We start from the raw sequence: 27,663 nt of genomic DNA, 5'->3' as shown, positions 1-27,663 counted from the left end.
ATCCTATAGGCGCTGTTTCGTCAGAATTAACATTCAGAACCGGTAGTGGCTTTACATATAATTTTAACTTATAAAATTACGATATTTAAGCTCTTGTAAGACTGTATTTAAATAAAATTTAATTTTGATTTGATTTAACTTCGATAAAATCTTATTACTATACAACAGCATAAAACTGTAATTTTCCCACTACTGGGTTAAAGTCTCATCTCCCTTTGAGAAGGTTTAGGGATATTCCACCATGCTGCTCCAATGCGGGTTCGTGGAACAAACATGTGGTAGAATTTCTATGAAATTAGACACATGCAGATTTCCTTACGATGTTTTACTTCACCACCGAACACGTGATGAATTAACAAATTAAGCACTTGGCTATCTCCTGTCCTGATATACACCATATAGAAATAAATATTTTAAAAAAAATAAGGTGAATATTTCTTTCACACTATAATATTGTCTTCCAACATATATAGCGGCACTATATAAAATTAACTTTTATAGCGTCATACCCAAATGTGATTGTTATAATAAATGACGTCATCAATTCAACATTTTATTAACTTTGCAGTTCCTCTTTTTGATCATATAGAACTCAATACATTTCTTCCTAAAAATTATATTCCAATTTAAATTAAAATAAGATTCACGACCACACGATCTAATCTAGCGATATTCCTTTACCTATATACCTAATATTCAAAGCAAACCGAATATATAAGACAACGCGTTATATAAGGATGCACAGTTTGCAGTTGATAATGCTCGATTCAGTTGCTAAACTGCGAAGTTCAGAACATTTCGCGGCGATCTCTAACTTTGCATCTGGTTTAGATTTGGTCGAGATAAAGCCTTCGTATCATGTGGTCCAGTAAGACCTTGGTTTAATTTAGTAGCAACAGAAACTATATCCGAACATTCTCGAGTTATTATAAGAACTCGGAATTCGATATATTGTTAATGGCAGTTGCTTAATTGCTATCCGCGAAGGTATTTCAGCTATATTCTCGATTCCATATTAAAACAATGCAAGAATATAAGTATTTTTTTAATTCAAATAAAAAAGGAGTCCTTGAATCCAAATACTTTACTTGGTGATTGGGCTTTGTGCAAGCCCGTCTGGGTAAATAGATACCACCGACTCATCAGTTATTCTACTGCCAAACAACAGTACTCAGTATTGTTGTGTTCCGGTTTGAAGGGTGAGTGAGCTAGTGTAACTACAGTCACAAGGGACATAATATCTTAGTTCCCAAGGTTAGTGGCGCATTGAAGATTTAAGGAATAGTTAATTATTCTTACAGCGTCATTGTCTATGGGTAATGATGACCACTTACCATCTGGTGGCCCATATGCTTGTCCGCCAACCTATATCACAAAAGAAATGTCTGCACGCTTTGGGTATTCTATCAGCGTGAATTGAGTTTATTCGGTGATAGGGTGATACATTAGATCGGTGAAAGTTTAACAATATTTTATTGCGCCATTGTCTATTGGCGGTGGTGACCACTCACCATTAGGTAGTTTACCTTTAGAATTACTCAACAACTTCATTTAACTCATTTTCGATCAGGTTATGGGTTGAATCCTTTTTAGAAACTACATCCAATTTCAAACAAAAGGCACAGCTTATTCGAACAAAAAACGAAATCGTACCGATTTTCCATTAAAATACATACTAATTACGTCCAAACGAAAACAATGAAGTTTAATTAACAACTCAGGGGAGTTCCACTAAACTCTCTCCACGAGAAATATAAAAGAGGGTATTCCAAGTAATATTTTCGTTTAATTTCAAACGATCATAAACAACGGAATTAATTTGCTCGGACCGTTGAATGCGCGACACAGCCGTTTACTGGGCGAATTCATTCATACATTGTTTTACAGGGCACTTTTAATGCTTGGACAAAATTAATATATACATTTCGTTTGTAATGGTGCACGAGATAATATTGTGAGCGAATTCGGTTTCAAAATTAATAAAACTTAACGATTATTATGTGAACAGATTAGAAGCTGGCAGCATTAGTGATAAGAATGAGCAAGATCGGCAACTTGGGCATAACCCAACACGAATTTAATAATATGTATTTGTTCTTTTTTCGAAAAATTTAATTCAGATAAAATATGCTTCTTTTTTGTCAAACTTTAATATATGTAAACGTATGTTGATTTTTCTCTTTTGCTCAGCAATGGGAAAATAACTGTTACATTACTTCTGATGTATGCCTATGAAATCGAAAACCATTTGCTTCTGAAAAAGAAGGAAGGTGTATGGTCAATAAAATAGTACAGTGATTTTGTTTTTACAACTTGAATAACGATATCTAAAAATTATCTATATATTATAAATCTAAAAATATTGTTTCTTTCCGGTATATTAATTAAAATTAAATGGATAACCTCCTCCTTTTGGAAGTCGGTTGAAAACAAAAGCTTATTCAATATTCAACAAAATAATTCGCGTATTTGTGTTTGTTTGTTCCTAGATTAAATATACGAGACTCGTAAGTATATAATGCTGTAGATAATTATACTCCAAATAGTTTCAGTGTCATTAATTTTTCTTTTGAATATAATCTATCTTTTTAGTTTCGTACTTCTATGGGTAATTTCATTTTTATATTTTTTTCATATTTTTTGTGGATTTGATATAACTATTGTTACTATTCTATGATGTTCTGAATAAATAGACATATGATTGCGACAATCGATGATGATAACGATCTCATTTTTGCTCAGCATCCGACATCAACTGTAACGGAAAATCTATCGGAAGAGCTGGTTACAAATTAGCCAAATTTACACGACACTAACTTAACGTTTGAGCTCCCGAGAGATCGTAACCTGCACGGTTAAATACTATACTAGCCGTTAGTGTAGTTAGTGTAGCCGGTAATGTATTCACTTACCGAGTGAAACTACATTTGACACGATATACGTCGAGTTTCAGCGAAACTTCAGGTTATAATATTTTCATTTGAATTTCTATTAGCTTTTGACTTAAAATTTCAAAGGAATTCTTCTGAAATACTTCAAATAAAAGCAGAGATGGAACAGCTGCTAAAATAATCGATTATGTTGAGATGTGTTTAAATTGTTCAAGTTCAAAATCATGACATTTTAGGCGATTATCTTTTAAAAGATTGACGCTTATATTTGGCACGCCGTTTATGTATAGATGATCACTTTTATATACAATAGTCGGACCAGCAGGTAGACTCTCTACGAATATAAAGTGGTCACCACCATTCATAGACATTAGCTGTATGAAATGTCAGAGACCAGGGTTCATACAAAGTTCGCTATAATCATAAAATACTCGTTCTTAACAACACGAGTAGTTATCATTGATAATATAGTAAAATGACGGAAACGGTTAGGAAAGCAATTTATTACCAAAAATACTTTCTATTTTAATTAATATTATTTTTTTTAACTGCAACAATACATTGATACGTGTTTTTAATAAAAATAAATATGCTATTTCTGGTAACACACAGCGTATTAAGTACTTTAACTCTTTCCCAACCCGAGCTTACGGTATTTTGCTTTTTAATTACTTATTTTAAATAATACACAATGTCCTTTATTTATTTTTTAATTGAAATAAAATCATACGTCTCACTTAGACGAAGTTTAACAATATTTTTTAAACTATTACTAATATATGTATATACGAGATTTGCATACATATATGGAAATAAGTTAATCGCTGAAAAAATTCACTAACTTCCTTACCGCTTTACCCAGGAACTCAGAAAAATCTTCAACCCGAATCGATAAGAACTTTGACATTCAATTTCATTAAAATCACGACTCAAACATACTTGTAGACTGGGAACGCACTTGAATAAAATTCGAGATTATCGATAACAAGACATACGACGCATAAGGCATCTTTATATCAACAAAATATTAACGTACAATATAAACAACAAAAACAACAACAACAGCCTGTAAATTCCCACTGCTGGGGTAAGGGCCTCCTCTCCCTTTAAGGAGGTTTGGAACATATCCCACCACGCTGTTCGAATGCGGGTTGGTGTAATACACATGTGGCAGAATTTCTATTAAATTTGTCACATGCAAGTTTCTGCACAATATTTTCCTTCACCGCCGAGCACGAGATGAATTACAAAGACAAATTAAGCACACGAAACAGCGGTGCTTGCCTGGGTTTAAACCGGCAATGATCGGTTAAGATGCTCGCGTTCTGACCACTGGGCTATCTCGACTCTTCACGTACAATATAGCAACGTACAAATATACAAACATTAGTAACAAACTAGTAAATTAAACAAAGAATATCAATCAACGTACAACCCAATGAAAACAAACACATGTCACGGAGACGTCGACAAATGTTCGAAATATTCGAAATAAAAACACGTCTACTCGCGGTCAGTGTAAATTCTCCGAGAGATCGAGGGACATCGACGACAGGGGAAATAAAACCGAACAAAAAGGGAGAACATCTCGGGAGACGGTCGCGGGAGATCAAAGGGAACGAACGGTTTAGAGCTACAGAAGTAGCGTTGGAACAAAAAAATATACCGAATATTTTGTTATACAAGCGTTTTCATAAATAAAGCAAACACAGTATTAGCTCCCACTAATATGGTTTCATGATTTGTGGCAATGTTAAGTATCTTTTAGAGCAGAGATGGCCCAGTGGTTAGAACGCGTGTATCTTAACCGATGATTTCAGGTTCATACCCAGGCAATGTGCTTAATTTGTGTTTATGATTTATCTCGTGCTCGGCGGTGAAGGAAAACATCGTGATGAAACCTGCATGTGTCTTACTTCATCGAAATTCTGCCACATGTGCATTCCACCAACCCGTATTGGAACAGCGTGGTGGAATATGTTTCAAACCCTCTCCATAATGGAAGAGGAGGCCTTATCCCAGCAGTGGGAAATATACAGGCTGTTATTTTACTTTTACTTTTCTACTTTTTATGCCTAATTCATGACAACCAAATCTTTAATACGCAAACGAAGCCGCGGGTAACTACTAGTCTCTCATATCGTGGCTAGAGTTAAAACTACCAACAAAAGTTTAGACTAGTAAGGGCGATTATTGAATGTTGATATAATATTCAGAGATCGTTTCTTTACCGTCGTTACTATCGATCATGCAGCAGGTAAGTGTTCACGTCTACAAATTATATTTTTACCTTTATAAAGCTCATTCCACACATGTGTATGTGAGTGTGTGTGTAACTTTAAAAAATGTCTGTAATGAACATGTTATTCATATTGGTGGTAGGGCTTTGTGCAAGCCCGTCTGGGTAGGTACCACCCACTCATCAGTTACTCTACCGCCAAATAACAGTACTCTGTATTGTTGTGTTCCGTTTTGAAGGGTGAGTGAGCCAGTGTAACTACAGACACAAGGGACATAACATCTTAGTTCCCAAGTTTGGTGGCACATTGACGATGTAAGGAATAGTTAATATTTCTTACAGCGTCATTGTCTATGGGTGATGGTGACCACTTATCATCAGGTGGCCCATATGCTCGTCCACCAACCTATACTATAAAAAAAAATGTGTCTGGCAGATATATTATTGTCAGTATGCGATAGTTTTTTTGTTAAGTCTTGCTTTTAGTTCTAGACCAGACTATTTGGTCACGCATCACTCGGCATAGTTCTGGTAGAGTTGCTAAAGTCAATTAGGTAAAGGTTTCACCCGAATACCATGAATTATATAGTTTATTTAGCATTGCAACGCATGAAGGCTGTTTAATTTTCAATTATCTCCAAAAATATTAAAATGAATTTAAAAATGATTTCTCTGTCATTTCTATACACTGTCGCGTCCATATATAGAATACTTAGACGTCTCACATGTAAAAAAATCAATATAATTAACTAATTATTCGATCAATAAATTTAGTTACAATTAGTAGTATTCAAAGACTAACCTCAAATTTCTGAACCACCGATCAAAGTTAGGTCTGAATTTAATCTAAAAGGTCATTGGTCGAAGACAATCAATGACGTAATACGCGACCAATCAGCGTTAACGCTTAATTTGTTAATCCGTCTTTGATCAACAATATAGAAACTGGTTGGGTAATACAACTACTATATTACGTCACTTGTGGGCCGATCGGTTAAAATTCGACCCTGATTACGATATTAATTTGAAAGATAGGATAAATGGAACTCTGGCAGTCGATATCTTTTTTTTATGGTATAGGTTGGCGGACGAGCATATGGGCCATCTGATGGTAAGTGGTCACCATCGCCCATAGACAAGAACTCTGTAAGAAATATTAACTATTCCTTCCATCGTCAATGTGCCACCATCCTTGGGAATTAAGATGTTATGTCCCTTGTGCTCACTCATCCTTCACAACACAACAATACTGAGTACTGTTATTTGGCGGTAGAATAACTGATGAGTGGGTGGTACCTACCCAGACAGGCTTGCACAAAGTGTAAATCTTGCAATTATATCTATATATCTTAATATATTTATTTAAATAATTGTCAGATATATAATTATATCTTGCAATTATTTAAATAAAAAAATCAAGTAATTGTCATTTTGTGAATTTCTACATTGAATTGTGACATGTACGGTCAGCATGAGCTATATAAATAATCAACATCGCTATAAACATTATACAAGCCTTAAATTTTAATAACATTAATCTATTCGGACCCTCTCGTAACACGAAAGAAAATCCGCCGAGCCATTACAGATTTATTAATAACAGAGAAAACAAGAGGATAGTTTCTTCGCATGCAGTATTCAGCACACCGGAGCGAGGCGCTAAGACGGACCCTTTTGTAATTCTGCGCCCTTAAATAATTCAACGTAATTCCGTTACTTCCTTACGTAAGTAACATCTGCGTTAAATTTTAAAAGGGGTTGATTAGGAGTTTGAAATTGCAATGTTACTGTACTTATACAATACATATATATCCGACTCGGCTTCTGTTGCATTACTACTATAGATACTAAATATACTACAGAATGTCTTTATATACAAAGTTATTGATATATTATATATTAATTGGACAATATATTTAAGGTGCTTAAAATCGCTACGTTAATAACCCATCACTCCTCGTAGACAGCAAAGGTAAACTGGTTATTGTTGGTCATCCATAATATATCATTTCGGACTTTTCTGCAAACTTTTTCTAAGACGGACTGTTGCTAAGAATTTTTTTTATAGAAAAATTCAATAAATTTTTAACCTGGAGATTTGAACCCAGGACCTCAGGATCTACTATCATAAATCTAGCCAATAAACCATCGAGGAAATCAAATAAAACCGATACACTAGACACACACGATTCAGTGACGCTGTATAGGCCAGTGGTGGTAACAGCAATTACACAGACAGTGTAGAGGTTCCTTTTCGAGAAAAATAAAGTCGTAAGTCCAGGAACGACTTATTTTATTATGAACCTTAAAGTTAAGCGGAACAAAGTCAATATTTACAAATCAAATACTACAATAATTACAAGTAATTTGTTTGCATTTAAGTGCTACTTACAAATGTAATACTGTGTGTCGAAGTAATTTTTTAAATCTTTATTAAAGCAATGCACGAATACCTAGTGTTGATTTCAATTTTGTCAAATTTTTGGAGTGTTTCGAGCCATAAATCCTTATGAATTTGTTCCATCGTTGAGCCAAGTAAATACATGTATGTTAATATTTGTAAATGTTGATTTTGCTTTTGTTTGTAGAAACGTCATAAAACTCTGTCATGAGATTAACGAAAGGGATTAACAGCTTTTTTATATTCAATAAAAAATGCCATTTCGTTCCTAGTCGATGTAGAGTACTTGTACAAATATAAATATATTAAACCATGTCTCATTTGCAAAAAAATATTAATAAGCTACTCAAAATTAAATCGCGTAAAATTTCCCACAGCTTATCTAAAGCCTATTGGCACTTTGAGGAGAAAATTTGAAGCTTATTCCGTCATGCTGCTTCAATACCGGTTGGTGAAAACACATGTGGCAGAATTTCAATGAAATAAGGCACATGCAAGATTCCTCAAGATTCACCACGAGACGAATTACAAACACAAATTAAGAAGATGACAATTCAGTGGTGCCTGAATTCGAACCCGCACTCATCGGTTATGATGGATGTGCTCGAACTATCTGGACAATCACGGTCTTCCAATAAACCGACTATCGATAAGTAAGTGTAATACCACTCGAACAAAAAGCAGTTGAAACTGACGATTTAAATCAGACTCGATATGCCTGTCTATCTAATCGGCTTTTATGTCTTATTTGACCAAAAATTCGTCCATTTCTTCAACCAGACATAAACTTACATATACTTTTTCTCAAGCAATACCTTAAACAGACCTACAACGTATGATCAAACTGTTTGTCACACGAATGAGAATAATATTTTTTTCTTATAATTGTTTTCAACTGTAGCGCTTGTTAATTAAAAACCACTAAACCGTCTATTTAAATGTACGTTTGAATTTAAGCAGCTGGTAATATAGCGCAAATCTTGCTGAACAGCTGGACCATCTCATCGCCTTATAAATACTCGTATAATTCGTGAGCGATGCAAGCGCTTTTAATCATTATTACACGAACACGTAACTCAGCGCAGATGACACTGGCGTCGCTTGCTGTAAAACAAATAACGCTTTTAATTAACTTACGGAATACAAAGTTGAGAATTTTCTACTTAGCCTGTGTATTTTACGCCCGTATTAAGTTACGGACACACCGAGACCGGACAAAGTTTTAAGTGATATTGAGTTATCTGTAAAGGGACTTTTCGAAGTGATAAATTCTTATGGGAAGGTAAAACGCTTCGTTACGTAACGCGTTACGGCGACAGTCTGGCTTCCCTTTCTCTAATACATGTTAATTTGGCAATTTCCAAGTATTCGGAGACGAGGCTTCTCTAAATGGGGCGAACGTTTCGAGCTTACCACGAAAGTCGATACTAGTGAACTGCTGAACACAGTGAGCCAGTGTAATCACACGCACAATAAGTATAGAATATTAGGATCTTATCATTTGTTCTCTTACTTTTAATATACATTACAAAAACAATTGCAAAAGTTTGCAGAAAAGTACGACCTATTATTAATGAATATTAGTTTGGTGGCTTGTAATAATAACAGTATCATTAATGTTTCCAAACACTTATTGTTGTCTACATTTCGTTCGAAAACGGAAATCAATAATCTATTACTCCCCGTGTTCAAAATATTGGTTTCCGAACTGAAGTCCGAGGGGAATCTGGGACTCGTTGGTTGGAGATAAAAATTGAAGGAATCTGGTATACTCGTACAGTTTCGAGGAATCTTTGTAAAGTGTATTTTTCAATCGCAACAACAACTCACATTTATATTAAACGGAAAAATGAATACTTTTATTCTTTGAGCTCGTGTTGAAACGAAATAAGTTATCTTTGAGCTCATTTATTCTAATCAGACTGTAATTTCACTTCTTACCTTTATAAATATCGCATATACGTAGGAGCTAATGACATGTAATCTTATTGAGCGTCACAGTCGGTTATGCGACCATGCTCTTTAAATAAAGAAAACATTTTTTTTATATATAATGCACTTTTGAATCGTCATTTAACAATTAAGTGAAGCTACCACCGGTTCGGAAAGTAGATTCTACCGAGAAGTGCCGGTAAGAAACTCAGTAGTTACTCTTTTTCAACATTTAAAAAATACAATCATATTAGTTAAATACAATTATATATGTATGTTATATAACTTCCAGAATACATTACATACATATATATGTATGTCAACATGTATTAATATGTAGTATCAGTAATGCACCCGTGCGAAGCCGGGACGGGTAATAAGTAAACAATATAACTAGTCATCGAAATTTTTAGTTCTATTTGGCATGATATGTGACCTTCTTGTAATTGTTTAATCTGTGTAACGTAGAAAGGGTTGCGGCGTTCGAGTGTCAGACTATCTTGAAGTCATTGAACAGTGACGTCATTCTTCCTGAACAAGAATGTCACCTATAATATCACCCGACATCTCAAAACGTACAACCCTAATCGTTTAACGTCCAGTTTCCAAATTTAAGTACATCAGAAAGCGATCCTCTTTGGGTTACAGTAACGGAATACTTATCATTTCTTGAATATGGTAACCGTCCATTAAAGATTAGACGGCGGGATCTTGTAAATAATGTATACGAACAAAGGCCGAAGCTGCTGATTTACGTACTCAAAATTCATTTCCTCGTAAATATACGCGTTAAATCCTAATTTTGCGAACCGAGATGACAAAAATAAACGTTTTTGGCCACAATACGGGTATCTTTGATAAGTATATATTTTTGTTTTTTTTTTTTTGTATTTTGTAGAGGATCCGAATATTTTGATACTATGAAATATAACATACATAACATAGCCATTTTTATCGTTGTACTCTAGAATAAAGTGGCAGACATCGTCACGTAAGGGGTTGCGCCCCCTCTAGCCTATATGAGCAAAGATATGACTGATAAATAACTGGTATATAATAAATCCGAATAAATTTGAAAAAATCCAAATTTATTCCCTAAACTAAAAATGTATCGAATCCTTCAAAACAGAGTATTCTACGTATTCGAGGAATATGCGAAACTAGAATCGCTTTTTAGCCGGCGAACGTAAATAGGTAACAGTGAATAGTCGTTATAAATCAATTCGCATTTGTGAAATATTCATTGAACCGTCCGCGTCGCTTTGTTTATTGTTGAGTGATATATGGACGGCAATAAAGACTTCATTTTTATATATACACTAGCGACACGCCCCGGCTTCGCATGGGTACAATGCAATAGTATTAGATCGGGTTCAACCAGCGTTTGGAATGTAAGCGATATCACATTAAAACTCCTAAAATGATCAGTGTGTCTTTACTATATTGTCCATGTATTATATACAAAAACCTTCCTCTTGAATCACTCTATCTGTTAAAAACATCTGCTTCAAAATCTGTTGTGTAATTTTAAAGATCTAAGCATACATAGGGACAGACAGCATGGATGCTTAACCGACGACAACAACAGCCAGTAAAGATCCCACTGCTGGGCTAAGACCTCCTCTCCCTTTGAAAAGACGGTTTGGAATATATTCCACCACGCTGTTCCAATGCGTGTTGGTGGAATACACATGAAATTTCAATGAAATTAGACATATGCAGATTTCTGCACGCTGTTTTGCTTCGCCGTCGAGCACCGATAAAGTGGTGCTTGCCTGGGTTTGAACCCGCGATCATCGGTTAAGATGCACTACTACGAGATTAAAGTCCGACGCAGTAAGTACCATTTCTCATGTGTATATTTTGTGTTCCATAAAAAAACTCATGATCGCTTTTTTACAGCAGTTACTTAATAATTTTGAAGAATATCGTCAAAGTAATTATACGTCATAGCTTTGTTAGTACTCTATACAAGCGTTAGCAGTATCTGAGGGCAGTAAAAAATAAGTTACTGGCAGTTAGTACTTAGTTACTAGTTTCGGGTTTAAACCCAGTACCTTGGAATCTAAAGCTTTACAATATAACCACAAGTTCCTTTGATCTGTATAAGCCCCGAACCTCCCGTGTTATCATTTATTGCATATTCTATTATTATAAATATTTTTATTTCGACATATTTCTATTTCATTCTAACAATCGTATAATCAAATACCAAAGAAAGAGACGAAAATACGTTATAATTCGTTAATGAAAAGTGACGTAATGATAACATTAGTCGTACTCGAATTATATTAAAAGCAATACACGTCCAGATTTCATAATTATTCGAAACTAACGCTAATGAGGCATTTTAAACGCTGACAAATTCTTAAAACAACACATTACATTTAATGCGACACGGTCCCAACTCGAAATGCGGTGTACACATGTTACGACCATGTCAAAACATGTCACTGATGTGCACTTCGTACGTGTAAATCATTGCTAGAGAAAACAGATGTTTCTCATCCTCAGTAAAACCTTTCATATAAATAAATAAAAAACATTCGATTTTGAACTTTATTTACATGGGAAATAAGGTTTAGTAATTTTTTTATAAATAGCAAAAGATATTTTGTAAAATTCGCAGAAAGTAGAGTAGTCATGCGAATACGCTTATGAGTTAGATATGTGAAACGTACCGAAATAAATTTCAAGCGAATTAGAAATATTGAAATAACAATGCCTCGGAAAATATATAGTCAGACGAGTTGAGGAGAGACAAATGTTTTGAGTGAATTATGAAAGCTTGGAATGCGCTGTAAGGCGGAAACAACAAGTATACAGTAGTCGTATATGATGTGTAGCACTTGATACCTTATGTTAATTAGCAACATTATCATTGTATTCTTTAGAAAAGTATAGTAGTAACTTGTGATAGCAACTCTAGCACCGCGCGTTCATTGGTCGAACCAAAGAGCGCGCGCTTCTCGGTTTCCTGTGTTACATTTCCGTCCCTTTTACGACATCACACCGACACATTTGCAAGAGAGAGATAGAAAAGCTCTTAACAAAGGGACGAATAGAGATTAGATGCAAGATCAGTGATACAAACGAGACTCGGGAGTGTAAGCGATGATAACTTCAAGGTTCCGGGTGGTTACTGAGAAACGGGTCTTTACTTTATATGAACCTTAACAGGATATTTGAACCAGTACCTCGGATTATTAGCCCTTATAAGGGACAGTATTTTAAAGGAAGGCGATCAGTTTGATGTTTTTATCACAGCTATAAGAAATATCACGATTTAAAAACCAAACAAGGGTTGCGCAGACCATTGCGCTATTGGGGCTTAAATGATAAACCATACAAACTATTGCAGATTAAATATAAACACACTCTGTATAAATCCCATACCAACCCTATTAACAGTTTTTCCGTAAATACGGAATAAAACGAACAACTAAGCTTACCTTTTTTATAATAATAAAATATATACAGCGCGATATTCCTTAACATCGAAATCGGAAAAACGTATAAATAAAAAGTAAACAGAAAAAAAAAACATATTTCCGTTTACAAGTTGACTTGGAAACCAGTCGAGTAAATAAAGTACACCCGCCCCGGGGATTAGACGGGAGAATCCTGGATTTAGTCGAGATTTTATACAGAGATCGGAGGATGGCGTAGGACATGCTTAGTCAATATGAACACGTCGGGTCGATTGAGCAATTAGGTTAAAAGCCTGTAATTACAGCCGTATGTCTATTGGTTGATTTGAATGTTAATGTAAATAGTGCAGTGTAATAACTGTCCCATGCATCGCAGTCTAGTAACAAATTATATTTGGAATTGGACGGATATTTGGAAATGGAATTTTTATTTGAGACAACATCACATACAAATAAGGCTACATAATGATCCCAATGTAACTCGCTAAAGTATCACAAGACCCAGATCCAAGGCAACATAGAAAGCTAATGATAATCTACATCGACTAGGGTGGGAATCGAATCCGGGAACTCGGAGTGGCGTACCCATGAAAACCGGTGTACACACCACTCCACCACGGAGGTCGTCATATTTATTACAATTAATCAACAACAGGAGTTCAAAAATATGATATCCTAAATATACTTAATTCAGTTTTTAATGTCGCCGAGAAGTAACCGCAATTATCATCATAATTATAACAGAATACCAATAAAAGTTGTTGTTATAACACAATACAATAACTGTCTGTCCCTTTGTATGCTTAGATCTTCAAAATAACACAAGGAATTTTGATGCAGTTTTTAATAGGAATGATTGAAAAGAAGCTTTCTGTTTATAATACTTGGAAAATATAGTAAACAAACTTAAACTGGACTACTGAACCAAACTTTTGCAATTCGGTAATAAGTTAAATTATAAGTCCTATATATAAACCTCGTCATATTAATTGTAATAATAAAAAAAAAACACATACTAAACCAAAGAGTGCCTAATGATAAAATTCGCCTTTTCTGCCCTACAAAGCAGTCTTAGTCGTATAACAAGTTAGAATGCGTTGTCTTCCCCGAGTAGGGGATTACCCGTGGCAGTCTTGAGTGCCTCGCTGTATAAACATTCTCTATACGAACATGTCGACTCAATTTGCAAGACTCGGGCCACTGGACTTAGGAAGTGTGTTTCTGAGTCTTGATTTATAAGATGGCTTTATTGCATATACATTATTATTTAACGCAGTTTTTACTCCTTATGGTACATAAGTCATCAAATATTTAATTAAAAACTTCAAATAAATAATTTAAAATATTTGTTAATATCGCTATTCAGTAAGATATTTTTCAATTTTAATAAATTCAAAAAACGTACAGCTTTATCTTCAATGTGTAAAAAATATATTAAAATGCTTTCACGCGCGATAGACATGGAACAATTATCAAATTAAATATAATTCACAAGCTTCTCGATATTTATATCAATATTTAAATCACATATAAATACTTGGTGGTGGCTTTAGGAACCACCCGTTTAACAAACAATCAACCACTAAGTACTTACACTTAGTATTGTTGTGTTCCGGTTTGAAGGGTGAGTGAGCTATTGAATCGAGCACACGGAATATAACTTCCCTTAACTTTGTTCCCAGGGTGGTTGGCATATTGCTCATAAGGAATGATCACAATTTCATACGTCACCAATGTCTATAGGGAATGGTAATCCCATGATTGTATTCCATAAAAAACTAGGATATATAAAAACAATTCAATGTATTTTTTTAATAATTTATCAATCAACAAAATCCCTTGACCAAAATAACACTGATAACAGTGGGATGCACTTGCATAATAATTATTAATAAATTGCCTACAATACGAATTAAGGCAATTACAATAATTTAAACTACCGTCGATTGGACAATTTATTAAACGGCAACACCGTGTCCGCTTGTTGATAAACGACTCATTAATTTAAATTACGTCGACATCATTAATACTACCGAATAACTGAGAATGAATTACTGTTAAAAAAAGAATATACGATAACATTTTTAACATAAAAAAAACATTAAATCTGACACAAAATGATCAAGCACAATAACACTTTAATGAAAAAAAGAGACAGGTGATATATGTTAAAACACATAGTTTACTACATACTATTTATTTCATTAGTCGAGAGCTTGATTAATATGACGCTATGGATTTACGAAAACATGGCGTTTTGAGCGTTGATGAAACTGTTTTTTAGATTTACTTGGTGGTAAGGCTTTGTGCAAGCCCGTCTGGGTAGGTACCACCCATTCATCAGTTATTCTACCGCTAAATAACAGTACTCAGTATTGTTGTGTTCCGGTCTGAAGGATGAGTGAGCCAGTGTAACAACTACAGGCACAATGGACATAACATCTTAGTTCCCAAGGTTGGTGGCACATTGACTATGTAAGGAATAGTTAATATTTCTTCCATCGTCATTGTCTATGGGCGATGGTGACCACTTACCATCAGGTGTGGCCCGTATGCTCGTCCGCGAACCTATACCATAAAAAAAAGATATAAAATTAAAATTGAAATAAGTTGTTATAGTCTAAGAGCCAGATATCAGCAGACTTATGGTATAGTAGCAAGCTCTATATTACTACCAAGTATACTGCTTCACCTCCAGAAGTTCACTATTCCCATCGAGGGTTCCTTTGAGAGTGCCATGGAGTCGAAAGGCGTAAAAACGACTTTCAAAACGTGATCTCAGCATGTCTGTCTAGTATATAATATACTAGTTTACTGTCATTCACTTTTTGTAATTTAACTTGATTGTAACGTCAAAGATACATTTGTCTTTAAAACCTCCGCCTTCAACTTTATTTTTAGTTTATGAGGTATTTGACTACATGATATACTCGTAATTGCAGTACAACTAATCTTACAGACCAAACACCTTCTTAAAAAATGATTCTTACAATAAATACTTCTTCGTAATATTTTAATCAAATACAAACAAAACTGAAAACGTTTTAAAACAAACAAAACGAAATAGAATAACTTCGATTCAACAAATGCGACCTATTTTCATTTGAAAAGCTTCAACGCTACAATAAAACTCATATGTAATAAGCTTAACTCGGTTAACCAACTTTGTGACCATGTTCAAGTTTCAAGTTGTACGGAAACGTTATTGTCATATACTTCCTTCCTAGACATGGACGGGGTTGGTCGTGTTTGTTCAAACATTGGCCCACTGCGGTATGAACTTGACCAAACAAGAGGGTTGTGAGAAAGTTTAACCGCACGTGATTAGGGGTTTATTCTCGTTTTTGAATAAAACTATACTTGTACTATTTCGAACTTCGAACACGTTCTGCGATAACAATTAACGTTACATGTTAAACATAACGAGCGATATTAACTAAAATTACTAAAGTTAAATTAGGTATTGCAAAATTGTGAACAAGATAACCTTAACCAATAATATTAAGCGAATATTTGGATACATTATGAAAGTTTTGTAAAATGAGTATTTTGAATTGATATTTATTATCTATATACTGTCGAGAACAATCAAAACACTTTTAAATTATAGTACATATTTATTTATGTTTAATTAGACCGACGATTCCATTTAAAATAACTATATTAAAATCCATAAATTTATAAATTAAATTATAGTCTAAACGTAAACAGTAGAGGTGGATTAGGAGAGCAAACAAGTCTTCTGAAACGTTTTATTATTTCGGTCGTATGTCTTTGGGCTGTATTAGGTGATAGTCCTGCGCGTTTTTTCAATCAGTATATATGATTCAGATAATCATGCGCGGGGACATAATCTTTGCCAAAGTTGCAGAACAATATTACGATGAAACCAAAAATGTTAGTACAAGAAACTGTCGATAGCGCTCGGTACCTTTCGGCGCGGGTGCTTTATGACGTAGCCCGTAGCCCGTAGCACCTCCGTACAATCATATGCATTTATGTTTAAGAATCATAATACCTCAAGTTATCTCCACGCATTAAAAAAGGAAAAATTATTTTATAAATCTCAATTATTTATATCTTATCTAATAAAATAATATCTTATATATAATTCTTTCTGTATTATCATTAATGCAATTTACCCTTCGGTAACCTCCTTAATAAATTCTACAATAAGTACCTAAAAGGTTGAAACTTGAAAGAGATCCTTTATCGGGATAAGTAAAGATAAGATCGCCTTTGTAAACTTCAATTTCCTTGTTATAGTGATGTTATATCGTAACGTTATCTTAAAAAGATAAAATTACGACAAAGAGATCAACGAAATCTAATAAAATTGCTAAATCTTTATGCAATAAAAATCGTTGTATATATTATTATTTACTAACGTAGTATCTACATTCCGAACCGATGTAAGCATTATATTTCATTATTATATAGTAGAAAACAAAGTAGCTTGACGCTGTCTGTATGTACGCTTAGATCTTTAAAATTACATAGCGGATTTTGATGAGAATTTATTAAATAGATCGCGTAATCGGAGAGGAAGGTTTTTGTATATAATACATGGACAATATGATAAAGAAACATTGATGATTTTAGAAGTTTAAAATGTGATATCGTAAATAAACAAATTTTGCAGTATATTTAGTGTCAGTGTTGCACCCGTGAGAAGCCGGGGCGGGTCGCTAGATCGCTTACATTTTATATAATAACTATATAAAACGATTTAAAAGTGCTTGTAAGAAAGTACTTGAATTTCGATTTTGATATTTATTGATTTTGGTATAGGTTAGCGGACGAGCATATGGGCCACCTGATGGTAATCGGTCACCATCACCATAGACAATGACGCTGTAAGAAATATTAACTATTCCTTACATCCTCAATGTGCCACCAACCTTGGGAACTAAGATGTTATCTCCCTTGTGCCTGTAGTTACACTGGCTAACTCACCCTTCAAACCGGAATACAACAATACTGAGTAATGTTATTTGGCGGTAGAATAACTGATGAGTGGGTGGTACCTACCCAGACGGGTTTGCACAAAGCCGTACCACCAAGTACACACAGTACACAAGAGCGTGTAAGTATTTCTTTCAAATAATAACGTTTGTAAACCATTTACATCCGAATGTATCTGATGTGTTCGAATTCCTAATCTGTGGCCGAAGATCAAATCTCATAGAGACTTATGATTAAACACGAAACTATGCGCAACATATGTTCGGATATAACAAACGTTAAAAGCATTCCGAATTAAAACAGCCGCCGAAGAATGCCCGCATGAATGAAAGCCAATCTTGCAATTGTAATTGATGTCAAATATAATTATATTTATATATACGTAATTCCTCTGTACGTTTGTTTGTACACTGAACTTTATCCAAACGGCTTACAGATTTCAATGCTATTGTTTTGTGTGTGTTTGAGTGTGGCTTTGAATGGTGAATGGTTTCGATTTGAAACGTAAAATGGGATCGGGATTAGACATTATTTTTAAATGAAAAATTAATTCTTATTACACCTACATGTATCAAGTCACGAATGAAAGCAAGTTTACGTATAGTATTTAAACATAAGGACCGCAACAGAAATTGTCTCATAGAAAAATAAATATTATTGTAGAACGAAAACTGTGACGTGGTCAAGGAAGTGACGTCACCTTGTCAAGGTGGTAACAAATTTGTGACTGTCAACTGCATTCTTGATGAATTGGATAATATTTTATGGAAAATAACTGAAAATTGGTTAATTTGTGTCCGTTGATAATTATTTTAAAAGTTTTAGTAAATGGTCGATTATAATTCAATATTACAATTATTCAAAAAATAATTTATGGCAACATTTCAGGGAAAACTATCATATAACTTATCACAATACAATATCTTTAAATTTAATTGCTAACCACAGCAAACATCTGAGAAACAGAACAATGTTAATAAACTTTCCGATTGCAAAAATCAAAACCAATTTAAACGAAAACTGTAAATACCAGAAAATCACATTCGATAAAAGGAAAACTCGAAAAAACGAAAATCTAAATATAACGAACGTATTCACGATCGGAAAACAACAGCGAATGTTTCCAAAGGAACGAACGTAAAAAGGAAACCAAAGAGTTTGTAAATAAAACGACCAAAAAGTATACCAACAAAATTAATCATCAGCTACTCGTATGACGTATAAAAGTCACGCGTTGAAACGTCTATCATTCAGCGTTGAGAGGTTATTATTAGAGAAAAGACAAAAATAGAAAACTCGTACGCTCACCTACGCATTCAATTTTAGACTCTATTTGCAGGTGAAACGGACTGGAGTAAATGACATACGACCGTACTCCCAGATGTATCTGAGTGAGTCAGAAATTCTATTGGACGTCATCGTCATATCTCTTGAAATCTAGTTCACACATAGCAACTAATTATACGTTAAATTTACGTTATTTATTTATTTATTTAAAATACTTTATTGCACAACACATTACACGACAATGGGTAATAGAGAGACAAAAAAACAACAAATGGTGCGCAAAGGCGGTCTTATCGCTTATAGCGATCTCTCACAGACAACCTTTGGTGACAGGAACTTAAGACGAGAGAACAGGTAAGTGCAAATAGAATTAATAGTTAAGAGATAATAACTATAATTTAAGTAGACTAATATTGCAGTATAATAATAAACTACACACAACTACATCCAAATAATACACATATAATAATATAATATACATATAATATATATCAATATATATACATAATTATAAACTACATATTATTTCATACTTACATACATTCTTGGGATATGGACAGATAATAGTTTTTCAAGCGATGTTTAAAGATGGACAAGGATTTCGATTGCCGAATATCGTTGGGTAGTGCATTCCAAAGTTTGACGGTTTTCACAGTAAAAGAGCTACTGTAAGTTTGTGTCCGGCTGCAGGGCGTTACAAGCTTATTATCGTTACTAGAACGCAGGTTGAGTATACTGTCACACCCAAGAAATTTGAAGCGTTCTTTCAGGTAAGGTGGTGTATGTTCAACATATAGCAAAGAGTAAAGAAGAGATAAGGCGTGCAAATTTCGTCGAAACCTGATTGGCAGCCACTTTAACTGAGACCGATACTGCGAGACATGATCGAATTTACGTAGACCAAAGATAAATCTAATGGCTAAATTCTGCAGTCGTTCTAATTTGTTTAGAAGGTTCTCAGTTAAGTCAGTGTAGCAGGCGTCGGCATAATCCAATATTGGAAACAGGAACGAATTGGCTAAGTTGATCTTAGCCTTGATTGGCAGTAGATTTTTCCATCGCCTTAAAAAACCAATGATGGCATACATCTTACGGCTTATTTCTGCAACCTGAGGGACCCAGGAGAAGGAAGCATCCAGAATTAGCCCAAGATTTTTAGCCGTTTCTTGCAGTGGTAATATGTGGCCATCAAACATTATTGGAGGTAGATTTTTGTGTTTAATCCTCGACAGAAGCTTAACACTGCCAAAAACAGCTACCTGTGACTTCCTCGGATTCACTTGGAGCCCGTAAGATCTACACCATTCACAGATTTTTGCCAAATCATTATTCAACGTTGCAACAGCCTTGTCGATACCGTCCAAAGGAGCGGTAACATAAATTTGAAGATCATCAGCATATAGATGATAGGAGGAAGAGATAAGTGTGGAGAGAGTATTGATGAAGATAGAAAAGAGAAGGGGAGACAGTACACCACCTTGCGGGACACCAGAAGGAATATCTAAATAAGTCGAGATCTTACCATTCGCCTTTATGCATTGCTGTCTATTTAATAGGTAAGAGCGAAACCAATCTACAGCAGTAGGATCTATGTTTAGAGATCTTAGGATTGCCAAACATATATCGTAGTCAATACTATTAAAGGCGTTTGAAAAGTCTAGGAGAGCTAGAACAGTTACAGATTTATTATCAATTCCACAGCGTATATCGTCACATACTTTAGTGAGCGCAGTAACTGTACTATGGCCTTTTCTAAACCCAGATTGGAAAGGAGAGAGGATTTTGTTAATTGAGAGAAATTGGTTCAGTTGTAAATGAACAACACGCTCCAGCACCTTTGAGAGAAAAGGAAGAACAGATATGGGTCTAAAATGAGAAGGTAAAGAAGGATTGGGAACTTTAGGAATAGGGATCACTACAGCTTTGCGCCATAGAGATGGGAAAGTACCAGTTGATAAGGAATAGTTAAATATATGACATAACGCAGGTAAAATGCTATTAAGGGTAAGGATAATCAGACTTCGACTTATTCCATCACAACCAATTGAGTCTGATTTGATGCTAAAGATGTGCTTCTTTATTTCGCCAATGGTGACAGAACTGAATTGGAAGGAAGGATTATAAGGGGTGGGCAGTGTATTGAGATAATTGATTGTATTAAGTTTGTCTTGTGCATTTATAGAGGAAAAAGAAATGAAATGTTTGTTAAGATCATTGAGATCGAAGTTAAAAGAAAAATTTTCCCGTTGACGCCCAATTCCCAATGATTTTAAAAACCGCCAAACTTTGGATGTATCGCTATTCTCAATAGCATTTGCAATAAACTTACGCTGAGCATCACGGCAGAGCTTATTACAACGATTTCGCAGCTGTCTATATTTTTCCAGGTTACTGGTTGTCGCATTTCTTTTATATTTGGCCTTCGCAACATTGCGTTTGACCATGAGTGTTCTAATGTCCTGAGTTAGCCAAGGTGCTGGTAAATGCTTAAGCTTTATAGGTCTCAACGGAGCATGTTTATCTAATAAATCAGTTAACAAAGAATTAAAAATACTCATTTTTTCGTCAATTGAGCTGGCATTATAGATAGCAGTCCAGTCAATATTGTTCAAATCACTCATAAAATTGGTGTTATTGATCTTTTGGAAATTACGCCGCATCACTATTGTTGGTTTTGCCCGCGGAGGCCGAATTTTATAGGATAAATAAACTAAGTCATGGTAAGAAAAAGCTTCAGCGGGGAACTGACCATGAGTGTCAACATGATTAAGAGAGGAAACAATCATTAAGTCCAACAGCGAGGGAGAACAATTCGGAAAGAAATGAGTTGCATTCGTTGGGAGTACGTTAAGGTTGCAGCTATCAACTATATACTTTAAGCGTCGGGCACGTTGGTCATCCTTAAGTAGGCAGGTGTTGAAGTCGCCCATAATTATCGTGTGATCAACGGATGTACTAAATTGCTCTAATAAATTTTCAAAATCATTAAAATAATTAATATTGAGTGACGGACTGTAAAATACGCCCAGTAGTAGTTTGATATGTCCGAATAAGACCTCAATAAATATATGTTCCGATGACTCAGAGTATTGTGAAGGAGATTTATTTAAAATTGTAAAAGGGATGTGGCTGCGGAGATATATAGCTACACCACCGCCACCTTTACCTATGCGGTCATTCCGGATCAGGTGGTAGCCAGGCAAACAGTAAGAAGTTGAGGGTAAGCTTGGTTTCAAAAAAGATTCGGATACAAGAATGGCATGAATATTTTGACTATCGAAGGAAGACAGGAAATCAGAGTAATGTGAAGGAATACTCTGCGCATTTATATGCACTACATTAAAGTTTCTAGAAAAACCGGAGAGATTTGATTCTAAAAGAGAATTTAGAGGAAGAGAAGCACTATGAAAACTATCATCACTTGATAATACTGAGTCGCTATAGTAGGTACTATTATCATTCAAATCGCTTACGCTGTAAAGGTTTGAAATCATACTATTCATATAAATAAATAATTGATGTATATAAATATATATGTATTAATTAAAATAATATATATAATAGAAAAAATAATTATAATAATACTAAAATACCAAATAAATCAAACTACTAATATTAAGTTCTCGATAAGCTACTTCTCCACCCCGCCAGCAATTTGTGAGTAAGAAATTACAAAAAAAAAGAAAAAGTAAAACAAATATACCTAATATTATTATGAACATTATCACATCACATCGGATATGAAATTAAGAAATAGAGAAGTAATAATAATTTAAGTAACATAATAAATAATTTTGTAAAGGCAACACAACGTAACCAATAAAACACAAAACACGATTTAAATCCTAATAGTAAATGTTATAAAAAGAAAGAAAAAAAAATAATAAAAGAATACTTAATAAAATAATGCTAAGTAGATATTATTAAAAAAAAAAAAAGAATGTTAAATAATGCAATGCTATATGACAAACTGCAATAGTCCAAAACCAATTACTAAACGCAAATCAAACGTCAGATTGATGACATTAACATTATACCTTCAGTTGTAAAATTATACCGACATGTTTACAAATACAAGTTAATACTAAACGGAATCCGAAATATAATTATAGTAATATGATCAAAGTAATGAAACTAAAATAGAATAACTAAACAACTTATGCTAATGAATAGTATAAACAAATTGAAGGATCGAGGACGAAAACGCGGTCTAACAATACTATAGCTTACTTTTTAATGGTTCTCTTGCTTCGTATGGCCAGAGTTGAATTGGCAGATTTTGGATTTGAATCGGTGGAACTGGTTCCAGCAGCAGCTACAGCAGCAGAGTTAGTTGCCAAGGGAATGTCATTCGGTGTGCGATTGATTGCGTTGAGCTCTGCTGTTGTGACAATCCGGTGTCGTTTACCGTCTGACCCGGTAACGACAATAACACCATCCTTCGTCCAGCATTTAGAAACTCCGTACTTCTGTCTTGCTGCCATAAACAGATCATGCCTCTCTTTAGTAAGGAACTCCGACAGAGTCACACCAGTATTTTTAAGAGACGTTTTCGAGTACCAGATTTTATTTCGAAGCATTACGTCACGGAATTTTACAAGGATAGGTCGAGGCTTATCTCTGGAAGAGTGACCTAATCGCTGACAACGACTGAGCTTGTCTATCGTGAATTCTGGTACCTTAAGATGTCCTGACACAACATTTGACACTACCAATGGCAAATTCTCTTTTTTATCCTCGGAAACTCCATGCAAGAGAAGCATCTTCCTTCTGCTTCGCATCTCCAGCTGGTTGTATTGCTTCGATAGGAGTTCCACTTGCATCTGAAGACCTTCCAATGCAGACAGAACAAAGATTCTGAAGGCGTTAAATTGGGCTGCAATGTTGGAGTTTGGACTCGTAGCCGGGATAGGACTCTGAAGAGATTTTTGAAATTCAGCCATTCGTGTATTAAAGTGTTCGGTCAGGTCCTGAATTGAGTGTTTGATGGACTCCATAGTGCAGTTACTAATTTATAAATATATTTATAATATATATTTAAATATATGCTCAATGTTCTCGGTTTTAGTGGCTATATCAGTGCTATGGAGATTAGCTGGCAGGTAGGAAACAAACTTAGCACATTTCTACTTGTGAATTATTATTCATCCAATTTATATTAATAAAATTTATAAGAGCTCAAATAAAAACGTGTTGTCTTTTTTTTGACACCTACCCGAGTTATTAAGGCTTTGAAAACAAATCATAGTAACGTCATAGCAATTCCAGATGATAAATACAATGATTGTCGGTAGAAAATCGGATGAGAGGATACCCGAACGGAGAAAGCCCTGCCACCATGTAAATTAGTGTTATTATATAATATTATATATAAGGCAAGACAAAAGTGAATAGGCATCTCAAATCAAGTATAACTGCTGACAAGCGTTACCATATCTATCTACTAGTAGTTGGGCGCGGCTTCGCACGCGTTTTAAGTAGTTGGTTGTCATATGTTAGGGAAAAAAGTACCCTATCTTGTTGTTGTTGTTGTTATTTCTTGGAGTTCAAGTTTGCTTCATACTAAATTTGATCAAATTCATTAAATTTATATAATCAAAATATTAAGATATTAAATCTATAAAATTCGGCGGCCATGTTTGACGTTTATAGGTGCGTTTTTTTTATGGAATGGGTTGTGGACGAGCATATGGGCCACCTGATGGTAAGTGGTCACTATCACCCATAGACAAAGGCGCTTTAAATAATATTATTTATTCCTTACACCGTCAATGCGCCACCAACCTTGGGAAGTAAGATGCTATGTCCCTTGTGCCTGTAGTTACACTGGCTCACTCACCCTTCAAACTGGAACACAACAATACTGAGTACTGTTGTTTAGCGGTAGAATATCTAATGAGTGGGTGGTACCTATCAAGGCGGGCTTGCACAAAGCCCTACCACCAAGATTCGGAAAGTATCTGAATAATAATTTCGTGCAGGGGTACGGTACTTAGCATATTTATATTTCTTTAGTTTTATTTATAACGAGCGAAGCGAGGTACTCATCTAGTATATAACTTTATTCCACGGCTATGACGCTATCTCAACCATTTCTATGAAGTTCTCAACACATCCGAAGCATAACAGCAACATAGCTTAACCATAAATCCTGCTTTGCATCATGATAACAATCTCGAAGGCCATTAATCGGCGTAGTGTTAACGAGACAGCTTGTTAATTGGATATTAATTACAATTTTGCTTGTAAACGGTGGAGCATCTTGGAAGTTTTTAGATTTTATGTACTCCAATATTCTTTAGTTCGTGATAAAGTAAGACTATTATTGCTTGATTTATTGCCCATAATACAATGAAAATAAAGTCCTTATAAAACTAATTTCCTTAAATGTAATTATAAAAAAATATATACAATTCTAAATATTATAATTGTGTATGGTAATGTTTAACTTTATTTTAAATCATAAAAGATTTCAAAGACATTAAGACCTTTTTCTCGGTAGAAACTACATTTAGAACCGATAGTAAATTTAAATTCAATTTAATCTTGTAAATTATCGAAAGAACTTGTGGCAGTATATTTGACTAAATTGTATTTTGATTTCATTTGATAAACAAACATTGCATCTCCTAGACGATATAAATCTAGCTTTGTGGAGCCCCGTCTGTTTAGATTCCATTCACTCTTCAAATCTTCTTCTTGGTCTTGAAAATAGAGTGAGCCTGTGTATCTACAGGCACAAGAAACATAACATCTTAGGTAACATTGGGGTTAATAGATGGATTTGTTTATTAAAATTATACTAAGCATCAAAACCCTTTATTTATTATTTATATTTATTGATACAGATAATGTCAAAATCATGACTAAGCTCTCGTTTAAAAGGTCATACAGTTGAGGTCTTTACTATCCAGTAATTAGTTAATCTACAAGAAAATCTATGTATATAAAGTAAAGACTCGGATCTAAGGTTTAGCAGTGTTTAACAAACGTATAGAATCATAAATGCTACAATATACATTTATATAACCCGCTGAGTTTCTTTCGCCGGTTCTTTTCAGGTCCGTGGTATTAATATCCGAACCGGTAGTAGAATTTTGACTTTCAATAAGTGAGTGTAACACTTCTATATTGACTTTAACTTAAATTCAAATGGTGTAATTCTCTCGTACCGCCGTCAAGTTAATACTTTGTCAGCGTAACAATAATCATTACTTTTACACTATTTCCTTAATACATCTTAGTTCTATCACTTATCCTGTTAAAATAACGAGGTTAAACTATAATAGTTCAGACGTACTTAGACAGGATTCCTCGTGTTGGAGACACGACTAGGGTTTCTCTCGAGGCTTAGTTAAGACGAAGTACCGAGCAAGAGAATTCTAAGTCAATGGGACATTTTATTCTATTAAACATAATAACTTTATTTATAGACGTCGAGGTGAGACATATTAGAACATGAACGGTATCAAATTGCTCAAACACCGGAATCATCTTTTATAAAATGGAACAGACCTGGATATTTCTGCCACATGTTTTATTTCACTAAAATTATAACTTATTTGGTCTTCCGCATTGATTGCCGACATCGCAGCAGGTGTCGATGGAGATGTCGAAATTGCTATTAAACTATTACAAGAAGAATAGAAATGGATGTCACTGAAAACCAGTTTTGGAGCAAAACTACAACAATAACTGAGGGACATTCCTTTTCGGGGACATTGCACCATTAAAGATAGATAAGCATTAATTCTCGTTATTTTTTTTTTATTATTAGTTTTTTGTATAGTCATGTTTTTTTTCCTTTTCTCTTTATTGTTGTAGGTATATTTTTATTTAATAATTGCATGTTACATTTGTTTTTCTTGTTTTTTCCTGTTAAAATTTGTTACTATTTTTTATATCTTTTGTATTTCTTTACTTTGTAAATGTGTGTGTTCCCGAATAAACCGTAAAAAGAATTGGCCTTGATGAGGAAAATCCAAAAAGTTGATGGATGAACATATATATACTATAAGCTGTGTCTTTGTCCGGCAATGAGTTTATAATAGTGTCGTTATCTAAATGTGAAGCTGTTCTTCAATACACAGTTAAGACATAAAACAAAAACTTTTGGAAATGACACATGTAATGTACAGGTTTGTAGTACTGACACAAGTATAATTAAATCCCTACACGGATAAAACACTAAATTAAATTTGATGAATGATGGAACAATTGAATGATTGAACTCCAATCAAGAACATAGGCTGCCTGACGATCAACCCCTATAACACTGGCAAAGCCTATATAAATCTAATTATGAGTATAGTTAATGTTGCTAAAAATTATATTTAGGACCGCTCTTATTAAACACGGAATATAGTATAAATATAGTCTTATAATACGCCCAAGTCTATTCGAAATCTAAAAAACCTGGCCTCTTGCCAACCCTTTATATTATAACACTGCTGCTTTGGTCCAATGCAAATTCATCCCTTATAATCATATTTTTCCAAGTCCTCAATCCTCAATTTA

At 34.4% G+C, this 27,663-nt stretch overlaps 2 protein-coding genes across 4 annotated transcripts in view; both read right to left on the bottom strand.

Annotated features, from left to right (window-relative positions):
* The window catches only part of LOC124540823 (heterogeneous nuclear ribonucleoprotein L), a 444,646-nt gene that overhangs the window by 86,138 nt on the left and 330,845 nt on the right, over window positions 1–27,663 (bottom strand). The gene's annotated exons all lie outside the window — the stretch shown is intronic.
* LOC124540824 lies at window positions 23,335–24,240 on the bottom strand. The gene has a single exon (XM_047118547.1). It carries the CDS (start codon window positions 24,141–24,143, stop codon window positions 23,373–23,375), a length of 771 nt encoding a protein of 256 aa, XP_046974503.1. The 5' UTR covers window positions 24,144–24,240; the 3' UTR covers window positions 23,335–23,372.

Source organism: Vanessa cardui, chromosome 26 (genome assembly GCF_905220365.1).
Source record: "Vanessa cardui chromosome 26, ilVanCard2.1, whole genome shotgun sequence".
In the NCBI taxonomy this organism is placed as follows: Eukaryota; Metazoa; Arthropoda; class Insecta; order Lepidoptera; family Nymphalidae; genus Vanessa; species Vanessa cardui.
Note: the sequence above shows the minus strand (reverse complement) of the source record. Positions and strands in the feature narration are given on the sequence as shown.

Excerpts from the sequence above, each read along its gene's own strand:
- LOC124540824 (XM_047118547.1), bottom strand. The coding sequence starts at position 24,143 with ATGGAGTCCATCAAACACTCAATTCAGGACCTGACCGAACACTTTAAT.